Consider the following 18824-nt stretch of genomic DNA (forward strand, 5'->3'; position numbering starts at 1 on the left):
TTTTGCCACATGATGGCAATACTTTTGATGGTCCTGCCAGACTCTGAATAAAGATGAAGTCAGAGGGGGAAGTAACCTGAATTCTTTGGGATTTCTCTGTAAGTTGTAGAGTGGATGGAGAGTGCTTCAGCTGCTCACAGCTTATTTTTTGGCCTCATCTGGCTGCTGAGGAGAAGGCTGCTAATAAAAAAAACCCAACATAAGATGTTTGTTTATAATTTATAAAATCCCATAGAAATTAAGAACCATCTGCTGCTCAATASATCAGTGTTTCAGTCTTCTCCCTCTCCCCTACCAGGATGCTTTTATTCTGAAATAGCTTCCAATTAGCTGGAAATTGAGTATGGATTCTGTTATCATTGTGCCCTTCTTGTGGGCCACATTCCAGGTACAAATCCATCCCCAGCCCTTCCAACTCCCCATGCTTCATAGTACTTGGCTTGTCCATCTTGTCTTACGACCATTTGGAAATGTTCATTTTTATTATTCTTTTATATACTGAGCCAAATCCTGGCATTTCTAGGCTGTTAATCTTATCTCCTTCTGCTAAGGTCTAGTAGGGATGTATGAAGATAAGAGCAGCTGTGCTTATACTAAACCAGGTATTTGCCAAGCTTGCCTGGGCACAGAACAAAGGCAAGCTGCAAGTTTGCCAAGGTGCACAACTTAGAGATAGTAGAGCATGGTGCTAAGAACATCAAGGTTGKGGGTTCAATCCCCATATGGACCATTCACTTAAGAGTAGGGCTTGGTGATCCTCGTGGGTCCCTTCCAACTCAAAATGTTCTGTGATTYTCATATTCTCAAATGAGTAACAGTGGAGTGGTGGGTTGGACAAGCTTTTGGTGATTCTTCATGATATTGGAAATAAACTATTTTTCCAGTAAAGCACAYGACCTCAGCAGGTCCTCTTTTTCCTCCCATTATTTCCTGTAAATCAGAGGTGGTCCTGTGGGGTAATTGGCTTACACAGAGGGGGCTATTGCACCTCATGGGACTGGCTTGAGCCACAAGTGGTGGTGGAGTTCAGGCAGATGAAATGATGCAGCTGAAGTTTTGGACTGCCTGCCAGCTCCTCTCTCCATCAAAGAAATGAGTCTGTGGCCAACCTCCATTTCTGAGCAGCTCTTCTTCCTGTTACAATTAAACAAAGGAAAAATAGCTTGGAAGTAGAATGTTTTCCACTGAAGCAGACGCGTCTGAGTAAGTGACAGCAGTGTGATTAGTGCAGTCCTTTGATGTCAATGTCTGGGCCCCAGCACCTTTGGAAGCCTTGGGCTCAGGATGAGGCTCCACAGCAGTAACCTCACTGATGCTCAGTTCAGCAAGAGCACGCAGAAGCAGATCCTGGCAGTCGTGAGAAAATGGCTGCACAGGGACTTGCGGAATTTTAGTCTCAGCCCTGTCTTCCTCTATTAATTGCAAAATGGAAAAAGATAGCTTCAGATTTCTTCTCTCCTTTTCCCAGTTTTGCTTTTAATAGCTCTGAAATAAACATGACCCGGTCTTATATTGAAATTGTCAGTCATATCAGCACTGGGGCGGAGAATTTATTTGACAGCAGAGACAATGCTATTTCTGCATTTATTTAATATTCTCCAAGTGAGTGTTGCATATACTTAAAATTCATGCAACTAAGTATTGAAAACAGTGTAGAATATAGGCTTTCCACAGTAAAATATTTGAAGGCTTTCTCTCTTGTTTATATTTTTTGAATGTAGTTTCTCTCATGCTGCTCACTACATATAATTTCAATTACTTGCCAATTTCCAGTACTGAACTCGTCTGGTTTAGCAAACAGAAATTTGTCCTGTTGTAACACTGGTTGGGAACTTGAGAAAGGTGATTTGATCAATACTTACTGATCCTCAGTGGAATGTGGAATAACTTAAAAGAAGAAAGAAGAATAATGCTGAGCAATTTTTTAATAGGAGCAGCTGTTAAGAGAGTGCCATCTTTAAGAGTGGCTAGGAGTGTATGATGTGTCCAGCACAGTTTTCTTTTGGCAAACAGTGCTATTGCTGGTGGCATTCCAGGCCTTCCCCAGTTTCAAGCATAATTAATGTTGTAGGTGTAAGCACTCCACGTTGGCACAACAGCTTGATTAATTTGTTCTCTGATGTTTCTTTTGATCTGTTCTGTCAGTTCTGTGGTTGCATTAATGGCAAAAGAAAACAAGAGATTAAAGGCCAGCCTTGTTGCAAATAGTTTTCCGAAAATAGCAATAATTTTCCCCCTAATATCTTCTGTATTGGCTTCATCTTCGTAGATCAGGCCTCAGGCTCAAAGAAATCAAATGGCCTCTGGCTGTGCCAAATGCATGGGTATGTTTATTTTTCTGATATCTTGAGAACCTTTGTAAATTGTGTCCTTAAAATGAAACCTTGCTGAGATTTCCACCTGTCACATTTAGACTTTTAATGATTGTGCAGTAGGCTCACTTAGTCTCAAACATAGGTGCTGCCTGAGTCCTCCTGCTTCATAAATGAGGGAAGAGCAAAGAGCCATAATGCCAGTGTGAATCAGATAATGAAAGACTGAAATAAATGGCACTCTTTCCTGTTAAGCACAGCTTGCATCTGTAATGCTTCATGTTTCCATCACAYATCGAGGTGAAAAGGTAGTTCTCTTGTGGCAGGAGAGCACACATACTTTGTTTTGCTAAGAGACATTCACCATATGCAACAAACTTYAAAACCAAAATTATATCCATTCGTGTTGGTCATCATTGTGGTCTGCTCACCAAACACCTGTGTTTTGCTGAAAGAGGAGCAAGTGCGGGTGGGGGGTAGATAAAATAGATCTTGTAGATAAAAAATGAGTGAACATGTGCTATATGATCGACTCAGCGTGACTGGTGATCCAAACCCAACATTGTTTTAAAAAGACGTACAGTAAATGCTAGCTGAGGAAGAGGATTAGAGAGCTGGAGATGAAAAACAGCCATGGAGCTGTGAGGATACGTACAAGACATGGCATTKTCCCCAAATCTGTAAATGGTATGGAAAAAAATATAAACATTTCTTACCTTGCTAAAATAAAACTGGGATTCTTCTCTTAGGAATGCCCCAGTGTGCATTGGATTAAAAAACAAAAACAATCTGAGAAGAGATATGAATTCTGTAGACTGTGATTTTTCAATAGTTACAGAAAAATCAGTATCTGTCCTCTCTAAAACTTCTTGTACCTCTTTGAATAACATGAGTTCATCAGTACAGAAGGGTCCCTGGGCTAAATAGGTCCTGTTCCTGGACCTGTTGGAGCAAGTCCAGAGGAGGGTCACAAAGATGATCAGAGGGCTGGATCATCTTCTGCTGGTGTTGTTCAACCTGGAGAATAGAAGGCTCCAGGGAGCCTTTCAGTATTTAAAGGGACCCTAGAAAAAAATAAAAAAGAGACTTTTTGCTTGGGCACATAATGATAGGACAAGAGAGAATGGTTTTAAACTAAAAGAACGGAGATTTAAGTTGGATGTTAGGAGAAAATTCTTTACTTGGAAGGTGATGAGACACTGAAACAAATTGCCCAGAGAGGCAGTGAATGCCTGGAAATGCTGAAGGCCGTGTGTGATACGGCCCTGAGCAATTCGATCTTGTCCAAGATGTCCCTACCCATCGCAGGAGGGTTGAAACTATGTGATCTTAAAGGTCCCTTCCAACTCAAGCCATCCAATGATTAAATGACACCCATACCTGTGGTCTGTGGAAGCAAGTCTATGATTTYTTTTGCTTCTAATATTGAACATCAAATGCCAGTAATTAAAAATATAGAGAAACCATGGTTATCTCTTGGAAACTGCAACCAGAGCTCAGAGATGCAGGACAAACTTGGATATCTTGAAGAATAGTGATGAGAAAGAACAGTGCTTAGACCCCCAAAAAAATGGACTGGACCATATTTTTTTTTTTCCTAATAATCAAAGTTTTTTGCAGGATTGGTGGTGGGGGTGTTTCATAGTCGTATCTCTAGCAAATGCTCTGCATGTTTATTTGCTGTTTGCTGTCTTCTTGCTTGGCTCTCTTTTATGTAAAGTCTATGTAAAGGCTATGAGAGTCCCAATACTCACCTTTTTAGTATGGGAGAAAAAAGTGAGGGAACGGGAACAATTTTTTAGATCACTTCTAATTACAATTACAGAGGAGTTGATGAGAAGTGACCCCTTAGCCAAGTAGACTAGGTCCCTGCTGCCTTAGGCAAGCATGTGCTGTAGTTCCTAATATTCTGTCTTCTAATTGGTTACATTCATACTCCTTRCATGTCTGTTGAGAAGATGGTTCTAGAATCTTGCTATTGTGGTTGAAACCTTCTAATCTCCAAATTCAAATGTTTCTTTTGCCCACTTACCTGTCAACATTATGTGTAGAAAATCGTTGTTTTTCTGGCACTTACTTTCTGTATTTTTTGAAAATACAATCTACAGTTCCATTTCCCTTTTTGGGAGGGGGGCATTGGTGTTGGTGTTTTTTGTTTGTTTGAACATAAAATATGTGCTTCATTTTCCCCAGTCATCTTCTTTGCTGGACATGTTTTCATTTAGGGTTTAATTGCTCTTGAACATGACTGCCCAAACTGTGCCTAGGAGTCTTGCATGTGGTGTAGACAAGATAGTGTATCAGCACTGAAATTTCTACTGTAACTGTGTTCTCTAGTGCAGTTTGGAATTGCTGTCACTATCCCTGTTGCACTGAGTGATAGCACAGTTTTTGCTACAATAACCAAAGTTAATTCTTTCTTGTTTTCAAGTTCCTGCATAAAACATAAATTTTAAAATGTCAACACAATCTAGAATTCTTTCCCTTCTGTTATGTCTCTGTGTAGTTCAGTTCACTGTGTGGTCTAATCATGTTCTGTTAATGAAATTACGCAACTTTATCAAGAGGATTCATCAATGTGTGCCTAGCCTGTTGATAGAGCTAATAAATGGAACTGGTTTTGGAATGAGTCACTCAGCAGGAATCCTTCCAGTTTGACTGGGATTACAAAAGTTCAGTTTGTTGTCATGCATCCTTTAGCTAGTTCACAGCATATACTGCAGTTCTTGTGTTGATGCCTGTCTTCCTTTGTGGTGACATAATGAATATTTAAATGAAACCTAGATTATTTTTTTAAAGGGTGCAATTGAATTCTATCTTTTTTTAAATTAAGCAGTATAGTCTTTAATCTTTTTTTTTCTTGTCTTTCTGTTCAGCTGGCTTCAGACTAAGCATTCAGGAATTTTGTCAACTTTTGAACCACTGTTCTTTAAGGGCCATGTGTATCTTATATATTGGTATTGCAGCCTTCATAGTGACTACAATTATTTACCTTTCTCTGTTCGGCACCTTTCTGTTTATACTAGGCTGAAAATTACTGTTTTTAGCAGCTTCAAGACTGAAAAAATTGGTTGAATAAATTTAGAGTACAGGTGTAGGTGGTTTGGTACAGAATGTAATTACATAGTCCACTTTTAATCCTCGTCTTCTTTTTCATCTGAGTTTCTTAAATGGAGCAGTAGAAGTTGATACGCAGCTGCAGAGGAAAGCAGTTTCCAGGAGAAATGTCTTTGAGGCCAGAAGAATTAAAGATGAGGCTCAATGCATGCTTTAAATCAGCAATGCTGTAGGAAGGGCAGTGCTGTCTACTTCCCTGTCAYGACTGCTTTTTGTGCTGCAGCCAGTGTCTATGCAGCCATGGGGTGTACTGGGTTGGCAAACTGTTCTGATGAAAAAGTGACCTAGACAACAGTCAGTAGTTTCTCAGTCACAGCAGTTCCCTGATGCAGCTTTCTTCCACACAGGTGTTGGAAACATAGGGTAGGGTTTGTCAAAGTATTGAGTTACAGCCTTAATTTGATTTGTAAGTTTGAACTTCCAGAAATACATACWAAGCATTCTTGGTACTGCTACTTAGTTGAACTAATAAGGAATCTAGACTAAAAAATGGCTTCTAAATTTATTTGCAATTTTAGCTGAACATATTAAGGCCTCTTCTGGGCTAGGCATARTCTGATGGTTTAGAAGATAATTTCTGGGCTCTAGAAATTGACACTGTTCTATGTGGTGCTGTAACTTCAAGTAGGTGAGATGGTGTCTTCCATCTTCTAGCATGCAAACTTTCTGTATTGCATATGTGAGCTTTATTTCTATTTCTATTTTTTTTTTGTATTTCTGCATTCTTGAGTTCGAAAACACTGGAACCTGAAATTCTCCTATCCCAAAAATAGTGTATGCAGGTTTAGCTCCAAACTTCCTGAAAAACTGAAGTGCATTTTGGTTAGCTTGGTRGAGTGGACATCACTCCAGCCATGTCTTACCAAGGCACCACTGAACTGTTGGTGTAAATGGTTCTAAAGGTCTTTGGAACCTCATTGTACTAGAGCTTGTAGTCCTCAAGTACATGCAAGGTACAAAGGGAAAAACACTTGCATGAGGTCACCCAGCAATTTACCAGCAGGGATTAAAATGAAACTGTTGTTTTGTGGGTTGCTGCTCACTACTGTTGGCTGAACAGTTATTTCACTGATTTGCATAAGTGTCTCAAATACTGGAGTAATAAAATGGGGGACTGGCTGGAGAAGTCTCTGCCCTTTTTCACTTAATTTATCCAAGATGGGTGTAGAAATCAGCTGTCAGAAATGAATGTCTGTATCTGCAGGGAGGAGTTTTTCACTCATCTCCTGTTTACTGGAGATGAGGAGAGCGGGAACTAGGCACTCAGCAAGTGAAGGGGAAATGAATTAAGGTATACTGTTTCTAATGAGACTGCTGCTGGAGTTTGTCAGTGTCATGATTTGAGACTTGTTTAAACTGTGCTGTCCTTTGCAAAGGATGCTGTTAGGCTTAACAAAGGGAAGGGTTTGATAAACTGCAATTGCTACTAATTCTTGGCCGAAGGCTTCAGGAGGTGAATAAAYTTAATTTTCCGGGCTCATTACAGTGTCTTATTTCTGTATTGGAGCAAGTTTTACATTAAATCAGGGTAATAACATTTCATAAACTTTTGGAGGAAGCTAAATGTCTTGAGTGCCTTTTTCATGTACTGTCCACTCTCCAACATTAAGTTTAAATCTTACTTTATTTTCTGTTCAACCTTAGTCCTTTAATCACTATTCCTTTCTTTCTTTGCAGCCTCTGTGAATGTGCTTGTCCAAAACTGCAAGATTTACAATGATGCTAGCTGTGATATCTCTGCCGATGGGCAGCTGCTGGCAGCCTTCATTCCCAGCAGTCAAAGAGGCTTCCCTGATGAAGGAATACTGGCTGTATATTCTCTGGCACCCCATAACTTGGGCGAGATGCTTTACACAAAGCGATTTGGTAAGCATGCAGCAAGAAATCAGGGTGGCTGGGGTGTGAGAACCTCAGAGCTTCAGCTTTCAATAAGAAATGCAGTAGCCTGAACATCACTTGATGTAGAACCAGGACACACTTGATTAGCCTTCCAGCCATCCACAGACAGTAYTGCTGGGGAGAGGCTTGTGGTATGGTCTGGACAAGTAAGGGGGCTGGCATGGGGGAGCTGCTAAGGAATGGTTTTTTATTCCTTAAAGGACCATTGTCTTAGTGACAGAACACTTGCAATAAGGAAAGGTCTTGTAAAATTTGTAACTTATGCAKGTCTTCTCTACCACTTATAAGGGTGAGATTAGTATGATATACATTATGGGAATACTGGAAGGGAATGGAAAAGCTGTGAGGATGAAACATGGGGCAGGATGTCAACTTGTGAGAGAAATAACCCCTCTTCTCTTCGTAGGACCTAATGCCATTTCGGTGAGCCTGTCTCCAATGGGCAGATATGTTATGGTGGGACTGGCTTCCCGACGTATCCTGTTGCACCCCACTACAGAACACATGGTTGCTCAAGTTTTCAGGCTGCAACAGCCCCATGGTGGAGAAACCTCTATGAGGGTGAGTATATGTGTCTTTGGCTCCAGCCTAGCATTTWGTTGCTGGGTTATGATGATAAAAAGGTAGTGTGCTCCAGACCCACTGAATAATAAACGTGTGAAGGAATTTTTTTTACAGAGATATGCAGACATGGCAGGAGAATGTAAATACAGCAGAATGGTGAAATTTTTCTCTTGTTTCAAATATGATAATAAATATATTCCATGTTATGGACTGCATTCCTAGGGCTAGATCATTCAGAATACCTTGTAAGTCTTCTGTACTTTTTCGGGTAACATGCATCTTACTTGTGGTACTACAATTTGCTTTGCTGAGGCAGCATATCAGCTGAGGTTTCAGCATCATTTTCTATCATTCCTAAAGCAACTAACCTCTAGGACAGCAGCCACCAGCCATTTCAGGACGGGTAGAAACCAAGCTTTGTATCATACCTGCAAACTGAAGTAGAGGCTTGCCTTGCTTTTCCCAAATAGGCTTTTGCTGGCTATGAGTGAGTTTTTGATGCATATGTAAACTTACTTTGGCAATGGGATTATCTTTATGTTCTTCTGTTTTGTGGGGCAGCTGAGCCACAATCCACTCTGACTTGTTTAGTATCTGAAGGAAAACCTTCATCTTTTTGCTAACTAGCGGAGAGTTAAGAGAACGTGTGTCTTGCTTTCTTCAGCAGTGAAGCACAACAGCTGTTCAGTGATAGTTCAAGGTAATAAAAGCCATGACCAGTTGATAATGCACAAAGAGAGTTGAAGAGTCAGAAGAAAGTAATTTCTAAAACTGAAATTTGGGTTGAATTCAAGTTCTAAGACCATGTGCTCATGTGACTTGTTTTAGGAGATGGAAAGTAAATCTTCCAATTTTTCACATTGGGGGTAATTTTACTGCAGTAGAATTCATTCCATGAGAAATCTTTTTTCCCAATCTCTTTTTTTTTTCTAAAATACTTTATTTTTAAAAATTATTATTTTCTCTAATTATTATTACCTTTGGTAGTTTTCCCAGTGTACAAGGGTTGTGGTGAGGCATTTGTCTAGTGACCTGACACTGGGGAGAGACTTGTCTCTGGGAGAAATTCCTTGATTGACTTTTTGATTCTGTGGTTGATCTTCAGACAGTTCATTATTCAGAGAGCCATCTCAGCTGCCTCATTAGATGAGCTACTTTATCAGCTGATTTAAAACTCTTGTTTATTGTCATCATCTGCTCAGTGTTATAAGGCAAGGGAAGATAAATGATGAAGATAAGTCTTTGGTGCACCGGTCAGCACTTTTTTAGACCTGGTTCTGAGCTACTATTCTGGTACAGGCCTCTCAAAGTAAGAGACATAGAACATACTTACGAAAAAGAAAATCACCTTTTGGTTTACAGGTGCAGTTGCTGAAAGCTGTGTGGATGCAAGCTCACAAAGTACATGGATTCAACATTATTTTAAAAATGTCATTTGCTCTGGTAGTTTTTCTTATTCAGCTATTTTAAGATCCTAGTGAAATGCATATTTTTTTCCTGCCAGAAGCTGGAGTAGCCCTTCCCACCGTCTTTTTACCATATCATAATAAGTTAAGATAGAGAAGTCCTATTAGCAAAAATCACATGTTTTCCTCTCATCTGTCCTTTACATTTGCTCTAAACTCCAGTTGCTATGGCTTCTAGCCCTTACTTTTGGAGACATTTTTCTGTAGCCAGCTAAAGCAGCAAGCTCACTGTCTAAATGTTTCATTTGTATTTCTTCATCTCCATGTCTTCAAATGCTTGTACCCCTGCTCTTAGTCACCATTTAGTSAAGTAATGCTTTGTATTCCTTAATCTTCTCTTGTAATTCAATCTTCCAGCTTTCTTTTTTTTCKCTTTTGAATTCTCTCCAAAAAAATCCTTTTTTTTCTTCCCCCCGCCCTGTTCTGGGTTATGTTTAAATGTACGTAATGTGATAAGCACAGTTTTACCAGAAGCCCRCAGAGGGTAGGTTTTTTTCTATTTCTTTTGGACAACAGCCTTTTTCTTAGGCAGTCAGAAACCGTCAAGGTGGGGTTAGGTTTGGAGGAAAGTGGTTTGCTGTTTTGGTGCATTGAAATTTTTGTACAATTTTTTCCCACTCTTGCTTTTCAGACTTGCTCCACATCACTGCACTTCTGTTTCTCATCTGCTGTAGTTCTGGATTTATTTTTCTCCAGATGGATTGCATGTATTCTAAAGGTTGCTTTTTTCATCTTTCTTGCACATGTATTTATAGCTTCCAAAAACCTTACCCACATTTTAAAATCCATCCAGTCTAGCAGAATTTGCTAACTATTTTGCTGTTTTCCCCTTTCCCACATCACATTGAAAGATGTTAAAAATGCCTTATTTCTGACTGCTTTGGACGTGGAGCTTTGTGCATGTGTGGCAGGGTCACAGCTAGATCTGTTTGAATCAATTTGATTAAAGAACCTTCCTATTGAGTGTTGTTGAGTATTGTTTCAACATTTTGGTGTGCTGTGGACATTTGTCTTCGTGTAGTCTGTCGGACCAAGCTTGCAAAGCATACAGCTGTTGATTTAATAAATACTACTCCTCCATCTAGTTGTAAACATTAGTGCATCAACTACAGGTATTTCTTCTTCCTTGAGTTTTGCAATAAGACCTCTTCATAAGTTTGTAATGCYTTCCAAGACATACAAAATGAAAATAGAGTTTTAAGTAGGAAACTTCATGATATTCTTAGCACACTGCCCTTAGAGTGACTGACGTATTCATATTCAGCTGAGTAAAAAATCTGTCTATAGCCTGGCCAGCATGCAGTACAAAAAGGTTTAGGAAACCTGTTGAAACCATATCCTTTAATATCTAATTTGATATGCACCTTAGAGAGAATCAGAAAGCATTTTTGTTGCCTCTCTGCCAACAGCTTGTAATACAAAGCACTTGTTACTCAAACTCTTAATTAAAAATGAGTCAGAGCCATGTTTGAAGCAGTATTTTGWGGATATTTTAATTATACACTACTCTAAAACTCCCAAAAGAAATGCTACATCACATTCTTAGAGAATTCTTATAAGTTGTTTGACAGTTGTTCCTTTCTTCCACCCGCCTTTGGATTTGCAGTCAATGAACTGGAAGAGTATGGCTTGGCAAACATGGCCCCTAAGCCCCTGCTGAGGAATGATATACAGTGATTATTTCTGATTCAAATTAACCCTTCCTACACATTCTTAACTAGCAGTCAGTGGAATGCAGGTTTCTATTGCTTGGAGAATTTCTTCCATCTTGCTGTTAAAATAGAGGTTTTGAAGATGCAATTAATTAATTTTGTTAGGTCAAACTTTAAAACATTTAATTGTACTAGAAATCCACTGGCTGTTGTAATTTTCTGAGAACCACAGCACTGCTGGATTGTACTAAGGAGCATCTTGGTTATACAAGTGTGCATTGTCTGTTTACATCTTGCTCCTAATATTTCAGAGAGATTGGGGAGYGTTCACAACAGATCAGGGCTGTCGTGATTTGACATTTACAAATTGTGTTCTGAAATAAAGTCATAAATTGTGATCAAATGTGGTAGTTGTGAGTTAGAGGTTCATGCTTTTTCTGTTCACTCCCTTCAGATAGGCCTGATTAGCATTTCACATGGAAACCTGGCTTTGCTGAAGAACAGTTTTTAAACCTCAGTCTGAAAAACAAAAGCTCTCTTGTAGTGTTGGCTTTTAACAGAAGTGATRTGCATGAATTTCAGGTGTTTTTTGCTTGTGTTCTTTGGGTGGTTTTTTGCACATCTCAGAAATTTATCTGTAGCTGGAGASTACAGGGAAGGAATTGCTTTTAGCATATCTCCAGCTTGGGGGTGGTACAGATAATAGTATTGCTGGGAATTGTCTGCAATTTGAGTTTCAGAGATGGAAAGCTTGGAGGTAGGACTCCAAATGCAGAGTAAGGATAGGTTTTGTACCTTCTTTTGAAAACATAGGTGGAACTTGTCTCTAAATAAAGTATCTGTGTAAATCTTTCAGTCTAGGGTGATTTCTGAATTCCATATGCTCCAAGCATCTATGGAGGTTAATGGACTTAGAAGAGCATGAAATTAWAATCTTGTATGGAACTGAAGATCCTTAGAAACGTGGAAGAATAAGGATCATATTGCCCTGATAGCAGTGGATACTAGAGACAAAGGCAGCCAGAAGGTACTTTTATTTCTGGCATTCAAGAATTCTGATGCCCTTGCAATGTTTAATATTTTCGTTTTACCCAGAGGAAGATAACTCGGGAATACCTGCAAAATATGGTTACTGGAATCCAAATTAGAATAAAACCTTGAAAGGAGCTTTTAAGTTGGGCATACAATAAGTGAGGTAGGTGATAGAAAAGTGTGMTTGACATGATGCTGAAGAGCAAATCATGCAATTTGTGAAGATAAAGTGACTTAACCAAGCCCCATCCCAAAGSTTGTGCTGTCCTTTGAATGTGGAAAAAATTCCGGCTGTGGAGATCCAGAATTGGTTCTTGACAAGACTGCTGCTATTTGGGAAACATTCCGATTAAGTGGTTGGTCAGTAGCCTGGATGGAACAGAGTATGTGTACATTTCCATTGTAAACAGATGGAGAATTCCAAATACCACAGGAAGAAGGGCCTGAAACAGAAAAACTTGCAGAGTTTTAGCACAAAGCCAAGCTATTTTTTTTTTTTTTTAGCATATTAACTCCTAATGAGGACAATGCGCAGAATACGTGAAAAGTTGCACAATTTTACTGAGTGCTGTTGCACTCTGATCTTCATGCAAGTGTCAGTAAAATGTATCCAGTGTGGTCTGCAAAGGTCACTCAGTGYCTCCCTGGGTGAGCTGTACTTGCTCCTGCAGCCATAAGCAATTGGGCTTTAAGCCTGAAACCAAATGGTCCTGCACTTCTGCTTCACTGGGACACAAGTTAGTTTTGTCAGAATCTTGGTAATGTGAAAAGAAAATTGCTTAGGAGTATGTCTTACTGCAACACATTATCTCCAGTGGAAGAGTTCATGTGAACKAACACATTTYTGAGAAAAAGAATAGTTTGCAARTACCAACCTCTTGCTGTCTTGTTGAAGAAGAAGAATGTATTAGTGTGGTCCCTTGAGTTTCCTCCTAAGAAAGATTTGACATCTTCAGGTCAACAGGGTGATGTTCTGGYGACTCCAAGTAGAACTGCAAATTAYATATCCAATTACTGCCCAAAGAARTTTTTCACTTTTGAAAATCAAAAGAAATCAAACCACATAGATGTTTTTCAGACTTTTAAAAGGTCAAGCAAAGTCAGACTGCAGGCACTTGTTGATACTAGGAAGAGGACGTGGGAACAAAACCATTTTCTGACTGATACAGGAAAACTCTCCTTTTAATAGAGTAGAGATAATTTTCTGGTTGAGAAACAAATAGTTTGTATGTGCTGTGTAATGGCAGATTCTGTCAGGTATCTTTAGGAAAACTGGTCATATCCAAAACCCACGTTGGTAAACACTGCTTATGTGAGGTGCTGTAAGAAAGAGCCGTATTCAGCATCACTGGAAGGTGCAGCACCATATTGGGGGTGCAGAAGAATTAGTTAAGTTGCTGTCTTGACCAATTCAGCTTCATCTGCCTGAAGCCTGCTAAGACAGAACTTAGAGGAATCTGTAAAACCTCATTAGAACCCTTCATGAAATACTGTGTTAATATCTCATGTGATGGTTAAACATGGAAGCAATGTCTGTTTGAGTAAACCGGTGTGAAGAAAATGCAAATGACGTCTCTTCAGGATGTTTTTCCTTCATGGGATATGAAACTGAGAGCCAAGACATTTTGTTTAATATGAGGTCCTGTATTTGGAGAGCAGARCTCTTGCAGTTCAGATAAGGCCTTGAGCCTGTTTGCACCACAGTATCTACTGTTAGCTTTGGTGCAGTTTGGTACTTTGTTTTTAGATTTAAGAAATTATGGCAAACATGGTTCCATATCTGAGATTATTTATATGCAGTCATCTTGCCCAAGTTATTTAGGGGGAAGGGAGCCAAAGTGAATTACTGCCAATATGTGTTGAACTGGGCATAGGCTGAGAAGAAATTGCTGTTTGCAATTTCATAAAGGCATTTTTTCAGTACTTCTTCTTACCATCTTCCTTGAATTAAATTTGAGCCAACTCTTTCCTCTAGTATTTATTCCTTCCAGACATGTAGGCAGCTGGATGACAGCCTCTTTTCACCTAGATGAGGATGCATGTAGCTCTGTCATCAACATATTGTTGACATTTGATCTTGTATGCCACTCTACTGAGGCTCAGCAGACGGAGAACAGAGTGGAATGGCAGCTGTGCGCAAATCCTTTGCTCTTGTCATTGGATTTTTAACACATTGGAGATGCTGCTGTTACAGTCTCAGCATGACATTTAATGAGGAATTCACAGATACTGGTTTTRCTTTGCAGTCTGAGTTAAGGGCAAAACTGAAAACGTTTGTCATTCCTTTTGCCAGAGAAGTGACCATACTTTTATTAGATTGATCCAGCATTGAGAGCTGTTGGTGATTTTTGCAGATAAGAGATCACAGTAGTGAGGCCCAGTCCTGTTTGCACAGTTCAGTTCACTTGTGCATCTGCACTGAGTATGTATAAGGATGTAAACGTTTTCTGTCACTCCAATCCCTCTGGCATTCCTGTTTCTCTCCTTTCATCTTTTCTAACCACATGCATGCGCAAATGAAAGGATAATTGTTTTGTTTAACAATTTCTTGCTTACTCAACCCTAGGTTTCAGATCCAGGTTTGGACCAGTCCCCTAAGGGATTTTTGGAGCTATTACCCTGGTTTTGCAGCCTTTGGAAGACAGGCACTTTACTGCAAGTGTGTTATTTTCCTGAGAGAGAGCTTTGTAACCTAAGATGATCCATCTTCATAAGACCTTGTTCCCACTAGTTATTTTTAAATGCAGTAGTTGTATGGCAGGCTTGTGAAAAAAAGTACCAGCTGATAATGCAAAGAGCTCACCTAAAGAAAGAAAGGATTAGGTATTCTTTAATTAGACTTCTCTGAATTTGAACTATCAGCAATAAATTATGTGATCAAATAGGATCAGGAAGAACCAACAATGTCCTACATTTGCAGAGAGTTTCTCAGTCCATCCAACAGGAACTTCTGGTGCTGACTTGTTTTAGGAGTTGGATCAACTATCCACAGTTAGGGTTTCAGTTGTTGCTGAAAATTAAGAGTTCTCATTTAATTTGCTGTGGCTGAGAAAGCAGAGCTAGGATTTTCTGCACAGACAACAGGTGCAGAAAAAAAGGCAGAAAGAGGTTCGTTATGTTAATAAAGATTGAAAAAAAATTTATATATAATCCTATTGCATCTGAGGAAATGGAGTTGAAAGAAATTTTATTTGTGCTGAGCATTGGACAATAAAATCCATTTGAGAATAGGACTGACAAATCTGAAAAGATAAGTGCATTATTTTTCACTTCTTCCATTTTAACAGAGAAGATCTATTGGAAAGATGTGCATGCTGTTAGCAGSAATCAGCTGGGGGGAGGGGTTGAGACCAACCTGCCTAAAAAGGAGAGACTGAGAGCAAAAAAGCAAATCTTTTTCCCTGTCTCATCGTGGAAAATGCGTGCCTTTTTTCATTGTGTCTACATAGACACAGAAAGGAGACTCCTTCCAAAGGAGAGACTTGCTGTGTCTCGGAATGCTGGTATACACTGTCTTATGAATAGAAGTATTGAGCCATCAGTCAATTACCCCAAGGAGTGTTTGTTTTGCTTTGCTTTGCTCTGCTTTAGACAAGCTAGACTTGAATTTTGCTGTAGAGGATTCTGGGGTTTGTGGCAGTGCAACTCTTAAGCCTGTTTTCATCGTGTTTGTGAAATTTGTTAATAGAAGGCAAAGTAAAGAATGTGATCTAAGCAAAAATATAGTGTTATTTATTAAGGAGATCAGGTTTGAATGTCTTTTTTATATTATACCTCTGGGCCTTAAAAAACCACAACTAATTGACTGTGCAATACAAGTCAGTGATTCAAGTGGCTTACTGGCAAAGGATGTGGTGTATTCAGTGGAGTGGTAGATGCTTCATAGAAAGTTACCTGTTACCTTGGTGTCAGAGGTGAACCAGTTGACATTATAAAAATGTCAGGTAAGATGTGTCAGTGGCAACACACTATTGGGAGGAGACACAAAAAAGATAGTTGATTTAAATGCTCTCCTGACAGGATTCTTGCAATCAAAAAAACGGAGGTCAAACTTGCTCTGCTTATGCCTTCATGCTGTCATGGCACCTTATCTGCTGCTCTGGCAAATACAATYGGAGTTCATAGTTTTCTGCATTTGCTTTAATGCTCTTTGAGTAGTTTCAGACTGTGCGGAGGCTTTGCTTGGGGATGTGCTTTCAGTGAACTTAATACAGTGTTGTGGGTTGGCTGTGCTTTTAGGGCTGCCTTTGTGATGTATTTCACATGGTTTAGATTGCTAAAGTGTGAGGTACCTGTGCTGGTCAGAGTCTCTGGTATAGCTGCAGTTATACTGATAAAGCTGTGCAKCCTCTTCAGTCACTGTGGTGCTATAACCCACACCCATAAGAAGAGCATTTGGTTTAYCAATACAAACTTTGCATCTGTGTAGGTGTTGGCTGCCATTACAGTTAGACCCATCCAGCAGAGATAAATGATCCTTTCTGGAGCTCTTCCTCTGCAACCCAGGTCAGAGTAGCTGCAAAACTGTGTATTTTACCAGTCCCCAAAGTAGTTTCTATAGGATTTAATGCATCAGATATTTTTTTCCATGTGTGTTTTCATGGTCTGTCAGCCTCTGGTGACAGTTTGAAAATTAATAATTACATTTTAGGCTGGTGGTTTATAAACCCACCTTATCTGCTTCAGGGATGGCAAGGTCTTCCCATGTAAAGGAGACAACAGCTGCACCTCCTCCCTGAGCAGTCTTTATCAAGGCTGATCTAATAGCCARCTTACTGCTTAGGCTAAGGTAATGGCTTGAAATTTATTGGAATCTTGAAAGCAGATGCATCCAGTCAAGAGCAGAATATCTGTATCGAATTTAAAAAGATAAAAAGCAAGAGTTCCTGCTGAGTTTCCTACCTGCTTGTGCCAGAACTTTCTCTTCYCCAACTTCAAAACATGTTTGTCCTTTCTTGAGTGCCAGAGAGAAGRAAGGTCTTCCTCTGCCAAACAAGTAGTGTTCAGCATTCCCCTGCTTTTTGTTGCTCTCCTTTGAGGTGGGAAGGCCTTGAGCCAGGAGGCAGCTGTGCAGTTAATGTGATGCCTCTGCTTTGGCCAGGCACGGGGCTGCTTGGATCAGGTGAGTGGTGCAGCACTGGTGCCAATTGGCAGCAGTAGCACAGACTTGGGGCAGCCTGCTGCTGCTTTGATGACTGACAGGATCCTGGTGATTGCCCTGACCAGCTTTTTAGTGTTGCCACACCCCAGAAATGGAGGGGAAAAGTGGAGTTTGAAGGGTGTTATTAAAAAGGAGCAGCTTCCCTGGAACAGAGTGGGAGGAGAAGACAGAAGGATTAGGTCAATAASTAGGACTTAGCAGAGACTTTTAGTGAAAGGTTTTCTTACCCCTCCAGGGCAGGTATAAATTAACTGTSTAGCTCTGTGCTTATGCATTGTGCCCTGGGCCTGTCAGCTTGACATTGAGGAAGAGATCATTGGGAAGGATTCCTTTAGGCTGTTGATTGTCATGCAGCCTCTCCTGGCACTCTGCCATAAGTAAATACCTAACTTCGTGGCTGTGACAGGTGTGACAGTGCTGATGTGACAGCAGTGACAAGCTGGGAGAGGGAGCAGCAGCAGTGGGCTTGAGATGGCCTTTGCACTCCAAATGCAGCTTGTTTGCTGAATAATTTAAGGGCCTGTTTTTTTCTTTCCTTCATGCCTTTTCTTTCCTTCATAGCCCTGCTTTCTATGAACCATCTTTTTGTGTGGCTGTGATGAAATGCACTTTAGAGAGTTCAGGGCATGATGTACATGCGCACTCCTGTTGAGAGAGGATGGAAAAGGCACACCAAAGTGCTGCTTCTAGTACAGTTTTTGGAAATAGAAAAGTGCAGACATAAATTGCTCTACCAAATCTTTCCCCACACTTCATGATTTCARGGATGTAGAATGGAAGCAACCAACTTGTTTCTTTAGTGAGTATTGTTTTTCCTTGGTACTAGTTGCCTTTTGTGTGGAAGTTTAGCTACCTAGACAGTTTCGGTTTTTCTAGAGGAAAATATTTTACCTTTCTTATATCTCCTAAATTCAAGGAGAGATCGATTCCTTTTAGTGGCAGAAGACTGCTGGAATCCCATGAAGTGTGGAGAGATCACGAGAGACACAATTTTCTGCAAACAGGTGCACAGGTCAAGCAACTGTTCTGTGTCATTCAGGATGAGTCATGGGCTCTAAAGGGACGGAATAAGACCTGCCATGTGTGCTGAAATGACATTTATATGTCTGTRTTGTTGCAAGAAGAGAACAGCTTGCTATTACCTATTAGGGCTTAAGCTTCCATAAGTGTTTTCTGAAGCCCCCACTTCTCAGAGTTCACAGTATTTGAAGTTAGAGAAACATAACATTCAAAACTATTTCAGAGCAGCATCTGGAAATAAAGGCAGCTGCCAACTTCATAAAATGCTGATCACCACATCTAATAGTGTGGTTATATATTATTGAATTGGTAGTGTYGTGATGCTAAGAGCAGGTTTGACATTGGTTATGGTGAAAAGCATGGAAGCTGATAGTGATTATGGGCTGATAAAGTATCATGCAGTATGATTTTTTTCTCATTGAAGCTGCCACACTACTAAAAATAAGCTCTCTGGAAACTCTGATAGAGTATGGCAGTCACCTTAACTTATGTGCACTGTTACAGCAGTAAAACAGTTTCTAAACTGGTTCCTGAACCCTTGGACATCAACATAGCTGTTAGACATGGTCTACAGTTAATCCGTGGACCAGCCCTAATGAAA

The 18824-nt window shown here is 39.9% G+C and overlaps 1 protein-coding gene across 3 annotated transcripts in view; it reads left to right on the plus strand.

Moving 5' to 3' along the window:
* AMBRA1 (autophagy and beclin 1 regulator 1) overlaps positions 1-18824 on the plus strand; it is a 115531-nt gene that overhangs the window by 66277 nt on the left and 30430 nt on the right. For all 3 annotated transcript variants that reach the window (XM_057365079.1, XM_057365096.1, XM_057365089.1), the window contains 2 exons: positions 7107-7295; positions 7735-7889. In XM_057365079.1, coding sequence (XP_057221062.1) covers positions 7107-7295; positions 7735-7889 — 344 coding nt within the window. The remainder of the gene's footprint in view (positions 1-7106; positions 7296-7734; positions 7890-18824) is intronic.

This window comes from Malurus melanocephalus, unplaced genomic scaffold, assembly GCF_030028575.1.
Source record: "Malurus melanocephalus ecotype Western Australia unplaced genomic scaffold, MMel_1.1 scaffold_2, whole genome shotgun sequence".
Taxonomy (NCBI): Eukaryota; Metazoa; Chordata; class Aves; order Passeriformes; family Maluridae; genus Malurus; species Malurus melanocephalus.